The following is a 19,561-nucleotide window of genomic DNA, read 5'->3' on the forward strand; positions in this document are numbered from 1 at the left end:
ACTGCAGAGGCTTATTGAAACAATGCCACAGCGAATGCGTGCTGTAATCAAAGCTAAAGGTGGTCCAATGAAATATTAGAGTGTGTGACCTTTTTTGGTGGCAACTTTTTTTTTGGCCAGGCAGTGTGTATACATATACATATATATATATATATATATATATATATGTATATATATATATGTGTGTATATATATATATATATATATATATATACATATATATATATATATATATATATATATATGTATATATAGATATAGATATATATAGATATATGTATATATATAGATATATATATAGATATATATGTGTGTGTATATATATATATATATATATATATATATATATGTATATATATATATGTATATATATATATATATATATATATATATATATATTTATATATATATATGTGTGTATATATATATATATATATATATATATATATATATATATATATGTATATATATATATGTGTGTATATATATATACATATATATATATATATATATATATATATATATATATATATATAGCCTATTTTGTTTGATCCTGCCTTCCAAAGTTATTCATCCAACAAAGAAAAAATATACAGATCGATGCATTTCCTGGCTTAAAACCCATATTTTCAAGGATAGGTGATTCAAAGGAAAACTTTATAAGAAACTTAAAGTTTTACATTCATTCTAAGATTTTGAATGAATTCAGCAATGGTACACTGTTCATTTCATTCTAATAGATGTCAAAGTAATCAAGAACGTCTTTGTAGAGGCTAAGCCAATGCTTGAAGCCCCTGAGGTGCTTCACCGGTATTTATCTAATTGATGCGCTGACAAACTTTACCGCATCTGATAAGGAGAGTCTGAGACAATAGCTTGCGTTGCAATAATCAGTGCATTTATTGCTTCAAAACTTCTTTGTGCATTATAAGCAATCGTAATCCAACATTCATCCAACACGAACAAACATTTCACCGTACCGGCTTCTTCAGCGGTCAAAAACTGTTTTACTTCCGGGCGGAACATCTGCCCAGACAAAGATTGGTTCCTATTTATAAAGTTGCTCTCATTGGCTCCTACACACCAGCCCCTAATTGTTACTGGCGAACAGACATAACAATTGAAATACACACATTACAAAGGAGTCAAATGCCAAACTTCAATAACCATACATGCACGTCATATAATCCACCTTCATTTATACTCCATGCAATAAACAAAGTTTAGTCACAGGTCTTTCAATAGTATTAGTTCTGGTCTGTAGCTTAACAGAACGCACCAGACCCCCTTTGTCAGGAAAAACCTCCACTACTTTGCCAAGAGGCCAGGAACCACGCGGAGCTGAGGCATCCATGATAACAACAACATCACCAACGACAAGACTCCTCTTCCTCTGATTCCATTTCTGCCTTTCTTGCAACAGTGGGTTGTTTCACATACATATATGAAGGTTCAAAGAGTCCATGGGGCAAAGCTGGCTTCCCTTTCAGCAGGAGCAAATGGTTCGGTGTGAGGGGTTCCAAATCATTTGGATCGTCAGATAGTTATGGGACGATCATTAAGTATGGCCTCCACTTCACACATCACAGTGTTGAGTCCATCATCATCCAACATTTGCTGGCGCAAAGAGTTCAAAATATGCTTTGCTATGCGTATCATGCATTCCCAGATGCCACCATGATGGGACCCTTCTGGTGGATTGAAACTCCATTCCACACCAAATGGAATCAGAACGCCTTGAATCTGCTTGTGATTCAGTTCAGCAAGAGCTTCCCTCAGTTCTCTCTCTGCTCCAACAAAGTTGGTCCCATTGTCGGATTTAATGCGACAAACTTGACCTCTCCTACTAATGAACCGACGGAGGGCGTTTATGCATGCATCAGTCCCCAGTGAGTTTGCCACCTCCAAATGAATGGCCCTGCTTGCCAAGCATGTGAATATCACACCATGATGCTTGCAGGTTGCTCTACCCTTTCTGATTTCGATGGGACCAAAATAATCCACGCCAACGTTAGTGAATGGAGGTAGATCTGGGACAGTTCTCTCTCTCTTGGAAGATCTGCCATCTTTTGCTCCATCAGTTTTCCGTTGAACCGTCTGCAAATGGTGCACTCAGCTATAACCTTTCTCACAGCTGAGGTAGCATTACTAACCCAATATTTCCTCCTCAGAGCAGAGAGTGTATGGTTTCGACCACTGTGACCCAAGAGTTGGTGATAGTGCTTTAGAATTAGCTTTGATATGTGTTGATCTTTAGAGAGAATAAGTGGATGTTTTCCTTCCAAAGGCATTGCTCCTTTACTTAATCTCCCTCCAACTCTCAAGAGTCCATCTTCCCAAATTGGGTCCAGTTTGTAAATGGAACTCTGCCTGTTAACTGTTCCTTTTCCAGATGACAAGGAGGAAATTTCATCATCAAATCTTTGCTGCTGACAGTAATGAACGAAGGACAACTCAGCCTCCAGCAGATCCTTTTGGGTCAAGATGTTACTCCCCGGTGTGATGGCTGCCTTTGGTCTTTCCATCAGATCCACTTGTGCACTGTTAGATGCGTTCCCATTCTTTCTCCAATGACTGAGTTCCAACAAAATTGCTTTCAGCCTGAGAAACCACGTTACTGACACCTCAAGTCTGCTCCAATCTGAGAAGTAGGTCAGGAGATTGTCAGTGGCATTAAGTGGAGCATCAACAACAACATTTACCAAGGTATCTTTTTTGACCTCTGGATCATCACAATCCACTGTGATGTCACTGCTATAGTTGGTTGGCCAGTCCTCCTCTGGCTGCCACAGAAAACTAGGACCCTCAAACCAACTTGAGGTTTTAAGGAAGTCAGAGGCCCTGATTCCTCTGGATGCAACATCAGCCGGGTTTTCTTTGGAGCCAACGTGCCTCCATTGGGAAGGGCTTGTAACCTCTCTTATGGCTGAGACCCTATTTGCCACAAATGTGTGGTAACGTTTGTCCTCATTACTGATATACTTCAGCACTGAAGCACTATCAGTCCAGAACACAGACTGGCTAAACTCAAGTTCAAGCTCTGCTTTCAACATGACATCCACTCTGACAGCTAAAACAGCAGCTGTAAGTTCAAGTCGTGGGATGGTTACAGACTCTAGAGGGGTTACCCTGGCTTTACCCATCAAGAAAGCAACATGAACCTCATTTCTGTTATTCACCAGCCTGATGTAAGTTACAGTACCATAACCATCCTTACTTGCATCTGCAAAGTGAGGAAGCTGGCCTTGTGTGGGTTCACCAAAGTCCTTTGGCTTTAAACACCTATCCAACTTAAATGATGCCAGCAGATCAATATCTTGTAACCACCTCTCCCACTGGCTTAAGACATCTGGTGATATAACATCATCCCAACCACAGTTTCTCCTGCAGAGCTCTTGCTGCAACATCTTGGCAGACAAAGTGACAGGTGCAACAATACCTAAGGGGTCATACACTGAAATAGTCATGGACAACATGCCACGTCTAGTTGGAGACTGATGTTTGACCTCCATCTTAAATTTAAAGGTGTCAGACTCAACACACCAAAGCAGACCCAGAGCTTTCTCTGCAGGAAGATCATCTCGGTCCAGGTTGAGTTCTTTCAAATCCTTTGCTCTTTGATTCTCTCAGATGGTTTGCAGGACTGACCGACTGTTGCTGACCCACTTCTCCAAAATGAAACCTCTCTTACAGAGATTTTGGAGATCTTGGATTACTTTGATTGCTTCCTCTTCAGAACCCACACTCATCAAACAATCATCCACATAAAAGTTTCTTTTCACAGCTTGAACAATCTTAGCAGGAAGGTCAGACTTATTATCATCCACAGTCTTTCTTAGCGCATAACTGGCGCAACTGGGAGACGAAACTGCTCCAAACAGGTGCACAGTCATTCGGTACTCCCTAAGCTCTTTGCTGAAGTCTCCGTCTGGCCACCATAGAAAGCGAAGAGCATCTCTGTCCCGCTCTGGTACCTTCACTTGATAAAACATGGCCTTTATGTCACCCATGAAGGCTCCAGGCTGCTGTCTAAATCTAGTGAGGACTCCAAGCAGCGAGCTAGTAAGATTTGGACCTTGCAGTAACTCATTATTTAATGATGTGCCTTGACATGTGGCACCACCATCAAACACAACTCTTATAGAGCCCTTTCTGGGATGATAAACACCGTGGTGTGGAATGTACCACACTTTTCCACTTCTTCCCTGCAACTGCTGCTGCGGTACAGGTTCAGCATACCCCTTTTCAATGACCTCTTTGAAGTATGTTGAATACTCCTTTTGGAGCTGTGGATTTTTCAGAAACTTCCTCTTCAATCCAAGCAATCTCTGCTTTGCCACTGCAAAGTTATTTGGAAGTCGAACATCAGCTTTCTTAAATGGCAACTTCAAACAGTACCTCTCATCCTGCACTGTCGCAGAGGATTCCATGATTTCCATGAATCTTAAATCTTCTCTAGACATTTCTGTGTCCACTGACGTCTTCTCATTGAAGTCATGGTTATACTGACTGTTCAACATGTGTTCAAGTGTCGTCACAGAAATCCTGTTAACAACAACAGAAGGAAGCTTCGCGTTACTGCTGCTACCATTACCCCCTAAAGGACCATTGATGACCCAACCGTCTCCACAGCTGTTGACAAACTGCCATGGCTCTAATAACTTGGGAGCGTTGGTCCCTATCAACAAGTCAACATCAGCATTTATACTGTGGATATGTACCTTCGACAAATAAGGCCACCTTTCTAAATCAGCAGCAGTAGCAGTAGCTATGTTATCTGCAGTGGCTGGCATTTGCTTCTGTGTGAGGACCTCTGGCAAAGGATGGAAATCATTTACTTCCAGCCCTGACACCTCCATCCCAACCAAGGAGTAGGATGGAACAACTCTTTCCTGTCCCATGGTTTTCAAAAGAAAATTGGTCTTTGTTCCTGTCATTTTCAACTTTTGCATGAGATGTTCAGAACAAAACGTTGCCGTACTGCCAGGGTCCAAAAATGCGTAAGTCTTTATGATCTCGTTTCCTTTTGTAGACTTAACCTGCACTGGAATGATGGAAAGTATGCATTGATCTTTTCCAGCCCCTGTACGACCACACAGCTGAGGGGGAGTCTGTGGTTTGGTCTCTGGTGGCTCAGTTGTTTGCTCAGACTGCCCACTGCTTTTTTGTATATGAAGCAGAGTCGGATGCTGTTGATCGCACACCTCACAGTGCAAGCGTTTGTCACAATCACGGCTTATATGTCCAGAACATAAGCATCCAAAGCACTCTCCTTTTTCCTTTATGAAGCAAATCTTTTTCTCTGTGCTTCTTATTTTTGAACTGTGGACATTTCTCTAACAGGTGAGCGTGGGAACAGCACAGACAAAACAAGCTCTCTTTTTCTTTATGGTATTTGTCACTGGTTTCTCATCCACAGCCTCCATAGGTGTTACTGTTGTAGCAAAACTACTTCCTTTCATTTTGTTCTTTGACTGTGGCTTAAGTTGTTGGGAAGTTTTGAGCTGACTGTGCTTTGTGACACACATTCCAGATCCCCAACGTTCGGATGAGAAAGTATTTTCACACGTTTTTCCAAGAAAGTCACCACATCCCAGAGATGAGCTCTGTCATTGGTGGTTTCCAAAATGTCTTGTGCCTTAGCTCTCCATCGCCCCCTGAGTTTGAATGGCAACTTTGAAATAAGTGCTTTCATATTGGTTGGCATATCTAACTCCTGCATGTAATACAGCTCCTCCATTACATTACAGCAACCACGCAAGAACATGGCATAAGCTTGCAAGGCTTTGACATCTTCAGACTTTACTGTTGGCCAAGCTAAAGCTTTTTCAATGTATGCTCTGGCAGTCTTGTATTCATTGCCAAAATGTTCTTGTAGCAAACCTTTAGCTACAATGTAGCCATGCTCAGGAGCCATATGCTGGCAGCTACGAACCAACTCCTTAGGTTGCCCTGATGTGAACTGTTCAAGGTAGTACAAGCAGTCAGCTTTACTGGCTTTGTCTTCAACTCCTTGTTCAAAAGCTTTAATGAAGGCCTTGCATTGAAGTGGATCACCTTCAAACACAGGAATGTCACGTGCTGGTAAGGATAGTAAGTGCTGCTGATGCAAAAGAGCAGTTGTAATTTCATTCTGTCTGTGCATGATTGTGAAGCATCATCCTCCCTCCCTCTCTGTCTCTCCCGCTCCACATTTTGCAAAGAGAAGACCCACCTTACTCTGCCTCTGATTAACTCTATGTTTTAGCTGACCAATCCAAATGACAAATGCAGCGGGTATTAACCAATCAGTGGCAGAGTAGGATGTAGGGGATGAAAATACAGAACAAATTACATCCTGTATTGACTCAATATGGGGCGCAGCATTTAACTGTCTAATACGGGACGATCGTATTTCAATGGACGGTTGGCAACCCTAGCCTTAACCCATGTCTGCTTTTTGTCTGCAGGCACCGGGAAGATCTGGCTGGACGACCTGGCCTGTGTAGGAACAGAAGGGGACATCTTTGACTGTCCTCACTCTGGAATCGGTGTTAACAACTGCGGACACTCGGAGGACGCTGGAGTGAGCTGTGCTTAAGCTGACACCATCCTGAAGACACAGAAGAAAGATGTTTCTGCTGGTCTTCACTGTTCACTTTGATAAACATGCAGATAAAAAACTGACAGGAAGAGACCATGCTCTGTGACGTCACACTCATAATGGGAAAACATCATGTCTGCTATAATCCAGGTCAATAAAACCAGAAACAAAGGACTTTAAAATCAGGCTCATATACAATACTCTGCACAACTTTTAGGCATGTTTGGGCTAAAAACTGAGGATGAAGTAAGGTTTGTGATCAGCAAGGTCATCTGAGGGCACGATATGGCAGGAAGGAGGATTGACACAACCCTGGCAGTGCTCTGGATGTCCTTGCATGTTACCAAGGGCATCTGTTGGAAAGATAACAAAGTCAACAATATAAGGGGGGAGTAAGGGGTGAATGTGGCGACTAAGCACGGCCTCGGGTTCCATACAGGTGGGTTTCCATGTGCTCCTTGTCATGCTGTGGATGTCCCACTGGCCTGAAGTCCACTGAATAGAATAGAATCGTCTTTATTGCCATTGTACAATGAAATTGAGTGCAATCCTTGTGGTGCCATGACAGTCAATCAGAGCCACAAAAACAATGAATGTGCAAAATAGATAAAACCATATTTAAATCCATAAAGAAGATCTGAAACAATACAAAAGTGTCTAAGGAGAAAATAAAAGCACATAACAACCACCCATACAGGAAATCTCACATCACATTGCACTAAATTTTTTAAAGTTCAAAATCAGTTCATCAGGTCCAAGCAGATTTCAGTGTGGTGATGGTTTTTGCATAAAAACCATTTAACTGGGGTTCTCGGGGCAATGAGCGAGGGTTATAAAAGAAATGCTGTTGAGCTTGAACTTGACTTCCAGGCGACACATGTGTGCTTGTAGACAGCTTGACCTTGGCAGTCCTGCTAGCCCTCCAGCCCCAGTCTGTGGCAGATCAGGCCCTATGAAGAATCCTTATTGCCCTACATGCCTAAAACTTCTGCACGTGACTTTGAATGTCAGGAAACCCTATTATGGTCACATAACAACCTCCAGAGTGTCTGCTTTTCTCCCATTTTCATCCGTTTACAGTGGCATCAGTGCAGACCCTCTACAGTACAACATGATAACATTTAAGCTTCCTATTTTGAGCATGACGTCACAGAAACATGGCCACTGAGGGATAAATGCTTTAGCATATAAATCATTGACACACCAGGCTGCAGGGAAGAAAACAGCACTGATACCAATCATGCCCACAGCTGGATGTCATCACATTTTTATAAATGAGTATGAAATTCTCCTTATTGCTGAACACATTAGCTTAAATGATGGCCTCATGTAAACAGAATCATGCTGATTTAACTTTTCTGCTATAAAACTCTGCACTCTTTCACAAACGAACAGAGCTGAAACTGTCTGCCTCTTTAGTTCAAATCATCATCTGCCACTCAGTCTTCATCAATCCTCCTCCTCCTCCTCCTCCCATGCTCGGCCGCTCTCCCCCTCAGCGACATGCCATCACCTTCTGTCCATCGCTCACCACCGTACACCGCTCTGCAGAGGTCAGCAGAGATGAAGAGGTCATTTTGAAAGGCTGGAGTAGAGATGAGGAAATGTTTCTGACACAGCTGGCACATCACGTTTTATCTGACGCCTGCAGGAGGAAGACCGTAGATCAGAGGAGGAGGAGGGAGAAGAGCTGTCCCCATCTCTGTTCTTCTGTTTGATGCTAAATAGAACGCATGCCAGGATGGCCTGCTGCTGTCCTCCATGTTTGATTTTCTACTTAAGTAACATCTGATCATGGAACTTAGAGATTGAAGCTACAGCAGGGAGACTACCTGTAAATCAATGCTTCTTACATTAAGCTTAAATGACGGCCTAGGCATGTGATTAATCAGAAGTAACCGTCCACAGAGACTACACTTAGTTGCAGTTACATTTTTAAGACCTGGCTACATGAATTATGAGTGAGTGAAGCTCAAGTTCAAAAGATAACTCCATCGCTGATATCTTTATATAATGCCTGGATTATGATACATTTATACTCTGGACAACTGTATTTAACCATGTGAAGTAATGTTTACTTGATGATACGTTTTAAATAAACTGGCCAATGATTTTACAGCTTGATTTTCAAAGTGCTTATTCTGACAAATACACAGGTGATCCCTCAGCTGTTTTCTGTAACCACCGTGTCTCTCCTGGCCTTGTGTCTTTGAAAGGTTGTAAAACATGGTCCCTGTGGTGCACAGTCACGCCCCAAACATCCTTTTCTTCAGGACATCCTAGGCTTTAAGAATATATGTGCTGCAGGGGTGGATCTAGAAAAATATTCATGGGGTGGCAGGAGATTTTTTAGGGGTGGCAACCCATGGCAAAGTGTATTTGTTGATTCAAATACATTATCAATTGATATTTACATGGAAAGCCTCCAAATTAAGGTATGTTAACTCAGTGAAGTTTGACTCCCTTACTGAGGCACGAGTAAAATTATAAATAAAACTATACATGGTGAAAGACAATAACAGAATAATTATAACCAAATAACTAAATTATGCTGCCATATGACAAAATGCTACTTTTTACACTCTTACACCAGCAGTGGTCTATGCAAAGGCTGATACAATCAGTGTATTAATTACAAATCATTTTCATTGGTGTTTAACGGTGTTAACATGGGATATTTCTGTCAGTTGTCAATCATTAATCCAACTTGAGTGCAACAATCAGTTTATTTACAGACATCATTCTCATACATCCAGTATAAATTAACTTACAAAGCTGCAGTACATCAGAAGAAATGTAACTGATAAGGTAAAATGTGGATGCATCTAAAAGTAACCAGACCTGACATGAGCACAGAGACCACAGTCTTTGAGTCTGGTCTTCTTTTAATCACAGCGCTAACCAGCTGAAATAAAAACAGTCTTCAGGTCAGGAAAAATGTCAACAAGGGAAATCTTTGGACTGTGAGGACCTCAGCCATGAAGGAGTTTTCTACCAGTCTGGAACCTTCTTCTGCCTCCTTCCTGAAGGTCCTTGGCGAAACAGTCCTGTTTCAGCTGAGCTGGCCCTTCACACCTGGATTTGGATGTCGAGAGGAAAAAAAGATTTAAACTTAAAAAAAGCATTACTGATTAAAATATATATGAACTACTAATAACACCATGTGAAGCTGTCATTGATAAGACATGTTCAACCCTCAGGTTGGATTATAGCACACAGCAGAACATTTTGGTCTGGTGTGCATTTCTTTCTCAGTTTTGGAGTTTCAACCTCAGATGCTATAACAGGTCTAAAACACATTACACACAGAACACAGTCCCTCTATCACAGATGTTCTACTCTAAAGCATTCCCTCTTTGCTCAGTCTCTATTTCTACCACCTCAGTCTTTAGTGAGAGAAAATGTACATTGTCATCTTTCCTATTCCTTATATAAAATTCTACAGGACTTTACTGTGATTTTCATTTTAACAGTCATGTATATATATATATATATAGTTATATTAATAATGGTGTTAATCTTAACATTAGATGCTGGGTGTGTAAATGGCTGTTGTTTTCCCACTTACTGTCTGATTCCACTGCCTGCAGCGTGAGCTTCCACAGACTGGAATACAAACAGATCTCTGAATTAAGATTCAAAGTTTTCAGTCAATAAGAGCTTTCTTTAGGAGCTGAAGGGGTTTGTTAAGCCCATTTCAAGAAGGTGATTCAACAAAATCTAACTTTAAAGATATTCTAGAGAAAAAGTTAGACTGCTTCAGCAGCAAAGCAGAGAATGATGGAGTATTGGGGCCAAATATCAAAATAAACTCTGACATTAAAGTTGTAATATTGAAGAAAGGTTAAAGTAATAAAACCATGGGAATGAAATCTGAATGCTTGAGATTAAATTGGGAAATTTGCAAAGTTGTAGGGAAACATTATGAGAATAAAGTTTTAATGTAAGTTCATAATTAGATGTTTTATTTTGAAGCCCATATATATCCAGGCTATAGGCTTTGCTTTCAAATAATGTTTGAAATAATTTACAGACGGTATGAACATGTTCTGTCAGAACCATCCAAAGAAATCTACATGTTCATTTTGGCTTACTACAAGATCTTTAAAGCATGCAGACATTGGACAGTCAGAATAAAACATCGTCATGAGAGAGATTTGCTAACTACCCAATAAAATAACCTTGCCTGCTTCAGCCTATTTTTATTTAATCCTGCTCTCTGAAACGGGTCTGAAAAACCTCAATAACTGTTCCTACATTAAACAGACCTGATGTCAGACATAGCTAACGTTACATGCAAACTCAGGAATATGTTGGTTGCGTTTTTCAACCAGATTTGTATCAGCATCACAGCTCCATACATGACCCTTGTAGCCATCTCTTCATAGTTTATTTACCTTGTTTACTCCGGGTGGTCAGCTGTGCCGAATCCTCCCTCAGTTTCACTTCCTCAGACCACTTCAAATGAAAAAGTAGGTCTCTCTCATTTCACATTTTGGTATCCTTCCTTCCTTCCTCCGTTCGCGTCGTTTCCTCGCGTCTTAGCTCCACCCAGCGAGGAACTGAAAGAGAGATGCGAGGAAGAGAAGGAGGAGAGAGGAGGCACAACCTGGTGAATGAGAAATCCTTCACTTCACTACGTCAGGTACTGATGATCAGCTGATTCACCCTCATAGCCCAAATCATTTCAAAAACCTTTATGATGACTCACAATAATGGTCAAACAATTAGCAATAAAATGTCTTAAGAAAGGCATTCTTTACATTACATATCTGATTATCACTGGAATGTTTTTGGTTTATAAACTCAACCATTTAATCAGTGTTAATATCCTCATCTATGTAACCTAGCCTACTTGTAATATTTTCAGATATTAATAAACAGATGTACGCACGTCATCTTCATTTTAATTGGCTTTTAATGCAGGTAACTGTAAACTTACAGCAGGTCTCAGCATGGCGGTTCACTACATCTCTTCTGGCTATAGTCTGGGTAATCCCTGTATACACAAACCACTGGCGCCCTCTATTGGTACCAAACTGTAATAGTACCACAGTCAATATGTAACACTCCTGATCCATTTTTATCAGCTGATAACTGAGGCTGTCTTTCACATAATCTGTAATCTGATCAATAATCCACCACAGAGCTCTCTGAGTTTGTTGTTTTTATCAGTTAAACAGGAACAATAAACAAACTTCTGCCTTAGGAGGTCATAATTCTGTCAGATTATATCATCCTGTACAAAGTTAAAACATAAACATATTTATTATTTATTCTATCTTTGATTAAGTGTTTTATTTCAAGAAAGTCAGTGCTGTAAGAATATGAACAGTCATGAACCGTGCAGAGGTGCAGCTTTTCTGGCAGATGCCGCGCCTCCAAACCAATCACGTTGCACCTTTGTTAAAAAGACTTCCGTGGAGGATAGGCTGGTGTTTCCTTGGTCTGAGCTCCTCCAGGAGCCGCCTCCTTCCTTCATCCTCTCCTCCTCCAGGTGCGTTTAAGGAACTAGAAGATCTTTCATCATGGCGGAGGGAGAACGATTTCCAGGGCAGTCGAGGAGAGAGAACGCGAGGATGGGCAAAACTTTGTGATGAGAAGCACCCAGTAACTGAAGAGTGGGGGGAGGGGAGGGGTCGACTCATCTGGCAAGTCCAGTTGCCCTTTTTAATGAAGAATTGGATGACCATGACCTGGATGAATGAGAACATACACAGACGACTCATCTGGTGTTGCATTCACTTGCATTCACTTACAGCCACTGACATTAGAGTTAACTCGTGTAAGAGTCCAGTGAACCATAACTTCCTTACATTGAAGGCTGCCAGCTGGGGTGGCAAGGGGGTTCTGTGCCACCCCGGTAGATCTGTCCCTGCAAGTCTGCAGACAGCAACCATTGGCCAAGTTCTTCACCAGTCAAATAAAAAAGGAGCTACAGTATATATAAATCTGTGATGCAGCAAAGAGAATTAAGATGACACATGTCGATATGTTGGTATAAAGGGACACCTACCAGTGATATGACATGGGATAGTGTGAAAGAATGAGATGTTGTTATGACTATATATAAATATATGGGCTGCATGGTGGTGCAGGGGTTAGCATTGTTGCCTCACAGCAAGTCGGTCGCTGGTTCACTTCCCAGTCAGGGCAGAGGTTCTCCCAGTGCATGCATGGGCTCTCTCTGGGTACTCTCCTCCCACCACCAAAAACATGCCCACTGGGTTAACTGGTGACTCTAAAATTGGCCGTAGGTTTGAGTGTGAGTGCGCCTGGTTGTTTGTCTGGCGACCAGTCCAGGGTGTACCCCGCCTTTCACCTATGGACAGCTGGGATAGGCTCCAGCAGCCCCTGACCCTGCAACAGGACAAGCAGTGTAGAACATGGATGAATACAAACATATAAACAGAGCCGTTTGGTATAGTATTGCGAATAATAATATTTTTTCTAGTTGCTGTCAAACGATTAAAATTTTTAATCAGATTAATCACAGGGTTGCTGTGGATTAATTTCGGTTAATCATGATTAAATAACATTCATTTTTAATATATATATTAATCGTGTTTCATTTCGCAAGCCTGGCGACGCATTAGCCAAAGTGCTAGCAGAATCCCTGACGAACGTATGCTTCGTGTTAATGTGGTATTTTAAGCTGGCAGTGCTTTGGTGAAAAGAAAACTCCTTACTGCAGGATGTGCATAATACATTATGACAGTCGACTGTTCCGTCTTGTTTTTTTTGTACTCAAATTTCCTATCGAGACGGCCAACGTGCTGTTTAGCGTTTTCCAAATCAAGTTTGTTGGTCACTACCGGATCAACAGCCCATTTGCGCATGCACGGCGGCATGCACGGTAACCCTACTTGGACAAACTGCTCAAAATGCGTTGCCAGAGACGTTTCAGGGATTTTGAGTCAATCTGTGCTGTAGATGGGTTAATTGCGTTAAAATTTTTAATCAGATTAATCATGATGATGGATTATTCTGATTAAAAATTAACGAGTTAATTTTGACAACCCTAATTTTTTCATTATAATTTTTTTGAGCTTCTTGATTTTTTTATTAGAGAGATAGGACGGTAACCGGACACTCCAGAGGTTCCTCTGGGAAACTGTCAATACTAAGTGTTTGGGAAATGGCAGACGAAAAAAACTCGGAGTGTGATTGGATGAACATTCTGTCTGTCACATCTTTACGGGACAATTAGAGCAAAAAAAAAACGCGTGACGTAGCGGTGACCGAGGTGCGCGTGCGCAGCTACCGAGGAACAACACGAACCATGGCGACTGTAGACATGTCAGTACTCGACTTTTATTGTTTTTGAAAAGAAAACAACTCACTGCTGTTCTTTGTTCTTCTTTTAATGAAGTAATGTTGTCAAGTTCTGATAAAACTGGCGCTTTAGCAGCATCCACACTAATGTCTTCCGCCATAATTGCACCAGCCTCTTGTTGCTGCTTGCTTACGCCACGACTACGCCGCGCCTGAAAGTACTGCATTTTGTAATTACTTGGGTTGTCTTTGTGAAACATTAAAATTGGTTTGATGATTCGAAACATTTAAGGGTGATAAATATGCAAAAACATCAGGAATCAGAAAGGGGGCAAATACTTTTTCACTGCACTGTATTTCTCATTGAACAGAGATGTTATCTTGACCTTTATTGTGTGCAGGGTATTCATTTTTAATCGCAGCCTCCCTCTGGACTGCTGTCATCCTGATCTGTGTGGTCCAGGTTTAACCAGGAAACTGTCTCTCATATTTTCACCAGTCATTCTAACTTGGAGGAAAAGCTGAGCTTTACTTTCAAACATCTTCTCTAGTTTCTCAACCCTCTGTGGTAACTTCCTCTTTTCTAACAGGATTTTCTGCTGCTTGATTTTAGCCGTCTCAGCTAAACAGCAACATTTCCTCCCTCACTGTAATAAAAGTCAATGTGACTTTTTTTTAAACCATCTGATGCATTCTGGGTAGAACGGAGCATCAGGGCCTGCCTCTGTGGGTATAAAGTCTGTGACTGAGGAAGTGAGGGGGATTGTGCAGAGCATGGAGATGTCTGAGGACATGACGGACCGAGTGTCGTTCACTCAGACTAACCCGCTGTTTGACATGTCTCTGAGCAGGAATGATCTCTACAGCTTTCAGCCTGACGGTGAGTACAGGCACATTCTCAGTCCTACCACAGCATTCTTCATAAAACTATGGCAAATATCTTGGGACATGCAGTTGTGCAGATGCAGGTGAAAGTGGCTCTAAAATATCATTCTCAACTCTGAATTGATCCCAAACAACCCTGAAAATGGCTTTTTCTCTTGTCCACCCTGTAAAAATGGACCTTTTCAGCATGATTTAGTTAATATATGCTTCCTTTTATTGCTACAATCATGTTTTTAAATCTATTAACAGGGTGAATTCAGGTATACAGGGACAGTTTTTATCATTCTACCTTAAAATCACATTCTTGTCACAAACCAACATGTGATACCTCTCTGAATTCCTCAGAGTGTCTGCTGTCTTTATGAGAAAACATTAAGTGTGTATGATATTTGTAGAATAAAAAATATGTCTGGTAATTTGGGACACAGTTCTACTGATGTAAATGTGCTCTAATAGGATGAATAAAAAGGTTCAGCTGAACTCCTGTGCCGTACATCCTGATGCCTTTCATCTTTTACAGCATTTTAATTCTCTTAAAGCAGGGATGTCAAACTCAATCACAGCAGGGGCTGGATTCTGAATTTAGGTCTAACCTCAGAGCCTAACAGGGTCAACATTTTACCATAAACTGTCAGCTCATTTTCACCAGTGATAAATTATGGGCAAAAAAACCTTTTGAAATTTAAAAAAGTCAAAATGATAAGTTTAAGAGCTCAACATCAGAGATAAAAAAATTAAATGAATAAGTTCAAAAGGTAAAAACATATGATATAGAAAGTCGAAGTAATGTTTTTATATGTAAATATACAAGATAGAAAGTTAAAGTAATGTTTTTAGATGTAAATATACAAGATAGAAAGTTAAAGTAATGTTTTTAGATGTAAATATATAAGATAGAAAGTTAAAGTAATGTTTTTATATGTAAATATATAAGATAGAAAGTTAAAGTAATGTTTTTAGATGTAAATATATAAGATAGAAAGTTAAAGTAATGTTTTTATATGTAAATATATAAGATAGAAAGTTAAAGTAATGTTTTTAGATGTAAATATATAAGATAGAAAGTTAAAGTAATGTTTTTATATGTAAATATGTAAGATAGAAAGTGAATGTTTTTATAAGTAAATATATGAGATAGAAAGTCAAAATAATGAGTTTAAAAGGTCAAAATATGAGTTTAAATTATAAATATTGAGTCTAAGAGGTAAAAATATGAGATTAAAAGTCAAAGTTAGGAATTGGAAGGTCAAAACGTGATGAAATTTGAAATATTTAGTTAAAAAGGTCAAAATATGACATTGCTATGATTCCAACTGTTGCCACACAGTTGGAATCATAGCAATGTCCAGAATGTCTTGGTCTGCTGAAGCATTAAGATTGGCTTTCACTGGAGATAAGGGGCCAAACCCTGAAAACCAGCCCCATACTGCCCCCCTTCTGCTTCGTGACTGAGTTGCTGTTGGTCCTAAACTCTTCCACTTTCTAATAATATCACTTACATTTGACTGTTGAATATCCACAAGCATATCTGAGCATCTAAGCAGATCTTAACCTTGGACTGGTTTTACTAACTTTGATACAGAGCTGTGTCTGAACAGGCCTGTCATGTTTCTGCATGGTCCTCAGTGGAAAAGGTTTAGACGCCGCCGTCTTAAAAAGATTATTGCAGATACGCACATTTCTGCAGAATGTTCATGGTATGAGGTGGAGAATCAAGTTTGTGGAGTTTAAATCTGATTTTCTCCCCAGTCATGGACGTGGAAAGTATTGGCACCCCTGGAATTGTTCCAGAAAATACACCATTTCTCCCAGAAACTGTTGTAATTACAAATGTTTATGGTATACACATGTTTATTTCCTCTATATCCTATTATCCTACTGGAACAAGACAAAAAAAGAAGAAAAAATAAAAAATTGGCACAATTTTACACAGAACTCAAAAATTGGCTGGACAAAATTATTGTCACCCTTTTAAAACTGTTGGTAAATCATTTTATTTCAAGCATGTGATGCTCATTTAAACTCACCTGTGGCAGTAACAGGTGCTGGCAATCTAGAAATCACACCTGAAGCCTGAAGAATGTTTAAAAGTTGACTCAACCTTTGTGTTGTGTGTCTGTGTGTGTCACACCAAGCACGGAGAAGAGAAAGAAGAGCCCAGAATTGTCTGAGGACTTAAGAAGCAAAATTGTGGAAAAATATGAACAATCTCAAGGTTTCAAGACCATCTCCAGAGATCTAGAAATTCCTTTGTCCACTGTGCGTAATTAAATCAAGAAGTTTATAACCCATGGAACTGTGGGTAATCTCCCTGGACGTGGACTGAAGAGAAAAACTGACAAAAGAATGCAACACAGGATAGTTGGAATGGTGGATAAACATCCTCAGTCAACTTCCACACAAATTCAGGCTGTCCTGCAGACTCAGGGTGCAAAAGTGTCAGCTGGGACCATACGTGGTCATCTGACTGAGATGAAGGGCTATGGCAGGAGACCGAAGAGAACCCCACTGCTGACAAAGAGACATAAAAAAGCCAGACTGGAGTTTACAGAAATGTACCTGAGTAAGCCTCAATCCTTCTGGGAGAATATTTTGTGGACAGATGAGACTAAGGTAGAGCTTTTTGGAAAAAAACGTCATTCTACTGTTTACAGAAAACAGAATGAGGCCTACAAAGAAAAGAACACAGTACCTACAGTCAAACATGGTGGAGTTTCAAGGATGTTTTGGGGTTATTTTGCTGCCTCTGGCACTGGGTGCCGTGACTGTGTGCAAGGAATCATGAAATCTGGAGACTATCAAAAGATTTTGGGCCGCAATGTAGGGCCTAGTGTCAGAAAGCTGGGTCTGGGTCAGAGGTCATGGGTGTTCCAGCAGGACAATGATCTGAAACATACCAGAAAAAGCACCAAGAAATGGTTGGAGACAAAGCGCTGGAGAGTTCTGAAGTGGCCAGCAATGAGTCCAGATCTGAATCCCTTCAAAGGCACCCTTCAAATCTGAGAAACCTGGAGCAGTTTGCAAAAGGAGAGTTGTCCAAAATTCCACTTGAGAGGTGTAAGAAGCATGTTGGTGGTTATAAGAAGCGATTGGTTTCAGTTATTTTTCCAAGGATGTGCAACCAAATATTAAGTTAAAGGTGCCAATAATTTTGTCTGGCCCATTTTTTGAGTTTTGTGTAAAATTATGTCAATTTTGTCTTTTGTCTTCAGATTTTTTGTGTTGTTCCAATGCACATAAAGGAAATAAACATGTATACCAAAAAAAATTTGTAATTGCAACAATTTCTGGGAGAAATGGTGTATTTTCTGGAAAAATCCAAGGGGAGTCAATACTTTCATCCATGACTGTCTGCTTTCAGGACTGTAAGTTTTAGCTGTGGACTACAACTATTTTATTTTTCTAAACTTGAGAGGAGAACATGATTTTGTTTAATTTCAAGCCTTTTGTCAGGATTGTCTAAATGTCTCCTTGATCCCTCCTGCTATAAATCTGTTGAAATTTGACATTTTAACTAAATCCTCTTTGTTTGCAGAGAAAGAAGGTAAAACATGAAATTAGGCTCTTCACCTGAACAAAAACATCATTAAAGTTTAATGTATAAGAAACGTGTAAAATGTCTTGACAGAACCAGCTAGGCTGGAGCTATAACATCATTTATTTCTCTCTGTAGAGGAAGAATGGAGCACTTCCTCAATCAGTGTCTTTATTTGAGCTGAGCTGATGAAACTAAACAGTGACTAACATTACTGTCAGCCACAGCTTTGCTATTTCTGCTTTATGGGTCTGAAATCTCTGACGTACACAGAAAATCTCATCTTAAAGCCCCGCAGTGAAGAGATGGCGACATTTAAAACCGATGGAGATAATTCTAAACAAAATGGCTCATCACTTATTCTCAAACAGAAAGTACCACATGAACTGCAGTGGGAATGAAAACATGAACATGTAATGCAAACGTTATCACAAAGAAAATGGACATTATTTGATTTTTGGCAAATTGATAGTAAATAGAATGTCTGTCTCATTCATTCACTGTTAAACCCTCAATAGGTGCTTCCCAAAGTGTGGGCCTTAAAGCCACTGAGGGCTGCAAGAGATCATTTACAATAACTAAAACCATAGAATTACAAAAAACACACATGAAATCATGTTTTAAATGATCATAAAATGCCTGATTACATTTAATTTATTAATTTAGGCTCAGAAGTATAACACAGCCAGAACTTTGACCTCATGTCACCTCTCCATTATTCATTTTACCTTAATGCAGGAGTGTCAAACTAAGTCACGGGAGGGGCTAAAATCTGGATTCAGGTCTCACCTGAGGGCCTTACAGGGTCAACATTTAACTGAAAACTGTCAACTGTGTTTTCACAGGTAATGAATTACAGGGGAAATTAAACAGTGATGATAAATGATTTTAAGATTAAAAAAAGTCAAAATGATTAAATATCACAGCATCAATGTTACTGTGTGTCCTGGTCAAGTACATGCTAAATAAAAAAATAAATGAGTTTAAAGGTTCACAGTCTGAAATAAAAAGTTAACATTATAAGTCCTAAAGGTCAAAATACAAAATTCAAAGTCAAAAACGTTTTTAAAAGGCAAATATATGAGAAAGAGGGTTAAAATCATGAGTTTAAAGGTCAAGATATGAGATAAAATACAAAATCAAGAGTTTAAAAGGTAAAAATAGAAGATAAAATTCTAAATTGTGACTGATAAAAGTCTAGATCAGGAGTTTAAAAAGTGCAAATATGAGATTAAAAGTCAGTTAGGAGTTTAAAAGGTCAAGATGCTATTTAAAATGAAAAA

The 19,561-nt window shown here is 39.8% G+C and overlaps 2 protein-coding genes across 3 annotated transcripts in view; both read left to right on the forward strand.

Annotated features, from left to right (window-relative positions):
- The window catches only part of LOC121506600 (macrophage receptor MARCO-like), a 44,387-nt gene extending 35,688 nt beyond the window's left edge, over window positions 1-8,699 (forward strand). For both annotated transcript variants that reach the window (XM_041782408.1, XM_041782407.1), the window contains one exon: window positions 6,450-8,699. In XM_041782408.1, the coding sequence (XP_041638342.1) occupies window positions 6,450-6,580 (131 nt within the window). In that variant the 3' untranslated portion in view covers window positions 6,581-8,699. The remainder of the gene's footprint in view (window positions 1-6,449) is intronic.
- A 5,915-nt stretch (window positions 8,700-14,614) lies between these two features.
- The window catches only part of LOC121506602 (macrophage receptor MARCO-like), a 41,906-nt gene continuing 36,959 nt past the window's right edge, over window positions 14,615-19,561 (forward strand). The window contains exon 1 of the mRNA XM_041782410.1: window positions 14,615-14,738. Coding sequence (XP_041638344.1) covers window positions 14,633-14,738 — 106 coding nt within the window. The 5' untranslated portion in view covers window positions 14,615-14,632. The remainder of the gene's footprint in view (window positions 14,739-19,561) is intronic.

The sequence above is a fragment of the Cheilinus undulatus genome, unplaced genomic scaffold (assembly GCF_018320785.1).
Source record: "Cheilinus undulatus unplaced genomic scaffold, ASM1832078v1 Contig1, whole genome shotgun sequence".
Taxonomy (NCBI): domain Eukaryota; kingdom Metazoa; phylum Chordata; class Actinopteri; order Labriformes; family Labridae; genus Cheilinus; species Cheilinus undulatus.